Genomic DNA, 1,834 nt, shown 5'->3' on the forward strand with positions numbered 1-1,834 from the left:
CACTTGTTGGAGCCCACTGGGGAGGCAAAGAGGGGTGAGGAGATGGGACCTCCGTGCCCAGGGACCCCTGCAGACCCACGGGGGTGTCCCTGGACTCCTGGACACCCTCAATGGACTCCACAGTTGGAACCCAGCTGGAGACCCCAGCTCAGGAGGCCATGGGGACCCCTCAGGGGACACAGAGCCTGGTGGAATAGGGGTGGGAGAGGGAGGGAGGGCTGCAAGGGCAGGGGATGAGCGCCAGCAGAATTTATGGACAGAAAGACAGTGTGCATGGGGATGGCCCAAAGGAAGCAAAAAGAGGTGGGGGGGCTGCTTAGGCAGGGCTCATCCTCCCCCCCCAGCCCCATCCCTGCTCCAGCCCCCACCTTGCTGCTGCTGCGCGTCGTACATCCGGATCTCGAAGATGGGCGGGCGCTCGTTGCGGAGCAGGCTCACGGCCTTGGAGGCCTGGTCCAGCCGGTAGATGCTGCCGCTGCGGTACTCGGTCCAGAAGAGGAAGTTGCTGTAGTGGCACAGCCCGAAGGCGTGGTTCAGCTCCGGGCCCTCGTACACGATCTGCGGGCAGGACGAGAGGCTCCGTGAGCCGGGATGGACACTGGGGGGTGAGGCAAGGGATGATGGGAGGAGAGAGAGGGAGGCAATGCCCCAGCTGCCCACAGCCCCAGCGCTGGGGTGATCGGTGTCCCGGGGCCTGTGGGACCCCCACTCGCCTTCCGCTCGGTGCCGTTGAGATAGACCATCTCAATGCGGTCGTAGAAAGCATCCACCCAGTACAGGATCTTGGCCGGGATGTCCAGGCTCAGCCCGTTGGGCCACAGGACGGTCTTGGAGGTGATGAAGATGTTGCGGTTGGAACCGTCCATCCAGGCCCTCTCGATCTTGCCCCTCTTGCTGTCCTTGGGATCCTCCTCCCAGTCCGTCCAGTACATCCACCTGCCACAGACCCTAAGCTGAGCCCTGGCCTCGTCGTCACAGCTCGTGACAGTGCAGAGACCCCACCACGTCCCTGTGGCCGTGCCGCCCCCACAGCCAGCCCTGCCCAGCCCGGCACCCGCACCCGTTCAGGGGGTCCACCACGATGGCGCGGGGGTGCGTCATCTTCCCCTCGATCAGCGTCTTCCGCGTCTGGGCGGCCTTCTCCAGCCGCGCCACGCTGATGGTCTTTTTGGGGCCATCATCTGTCCAGTACAGGTTGTTCCCCATCCAGTCCACAGCGATCCCTTCCACGTTGTGGATGCCTTTGGGGAAAAGCCGGAGCGGGCGCGTCACCAGCCGGGAGATGAGACGTGGAGGCAACAGCCCCACCTGACTCAGGGTGTGTTCGGCACCGCCCGATCCCCCCTCGAACCAAGAGGGATGGCGGGCCCCCAGCCCCGAGGGCACAGGCTGGGCCCCTCGGCCACGCACCGTCCTTCAGGATGGTCTCCCGCTCCGTGCCATCGATCTTCTGGCGCCCGATGAGGTAACTGGTGGTGTCGGCGAAGTAGATGAAGCCGGTCTCGGCGTGGAAGTCCAGCGCTCGGGGGTTCATGAGGTTCTCGATGGGGATCATGTGCTCGTCCGGCACCTTGGCTCCCATGTCCATCCCGCGGATGATGCCCGGACGCCCCTTCCCGTACACCAGGAACAGCTCATGCTCGGGCTCTGCGGAGAGACAGGGACGGCCGTGGCCACCAGCCGGGCCAGGGCAGTGCCGGAGGGGTGGCACGTGGCACTGGGGCTGTCACGGGGTCACCGCTACGACACAGAGGCCGGGAGGAGGCAGTGACCGGTGCCCACAGGGAGTGCAGAGCCCACAGGCAGCCCAGGCCCCGGACCCTCGCCTCCCACA

At 65.8% G+C, this 1,834-nt stretch overlaps 1 protein-coding gene across 1 annotated transcript in view; it reads right to left on the bottom strand.

Moving 5' to 3' along the window:
• The window catches only part of LOC103759787 (prolow-density lipoprotein receptor-related protein 1), a gene marked incomplete at its 3' end in the record, with an annotated part of 66,169 nt that overhangs the window by 32,687 nt on the left and 31,648 nt on the right, over window positions 1–1,834 (bottom strand). Inside the window, exons 9-14 of the mRNA XM_029958181.1 lie at window positions 1,739–1,740; window positions 1,411–1,647; window positions 1,061–1,241; window positions 714–936; window positions 369–558; window positions 4–16 (exon numbers count right to left, since the gene is read on the bottom strand). Of these exons, the coding sequence (XP_029814041.1) occupies window positions 4–16; window positions 369–558; window positions 714–936; window positions 1,061–1,241; window positions 1,411–1,647; window positions 1,739–1,740 (846 nt within the window). The remainder of the gene's footprint in view (window positions 1–3; window positions 17–368; window positions 559–713; window positions 937–1,060; window positions 1,242–1,410; window positions 1,648–1,738; window positions 1,741–1,834) is intronic.

This window comes from Manacus vitellinus, unplaced genomic scaffold (assembly GCF_001715985.3).
Source record: "Manacus vitellinus isolate BGI_N305 unplaced genomic scaffold, ASM171598v3 scaffold_148_pilon, whole genome shotgun sequence".
NCBI classification, from domain to species: Eukaryota; Metazoa; Chordata; class Aves; order Passeriformes; family Pipridae; genus Manacus; species Manacus vitellinus.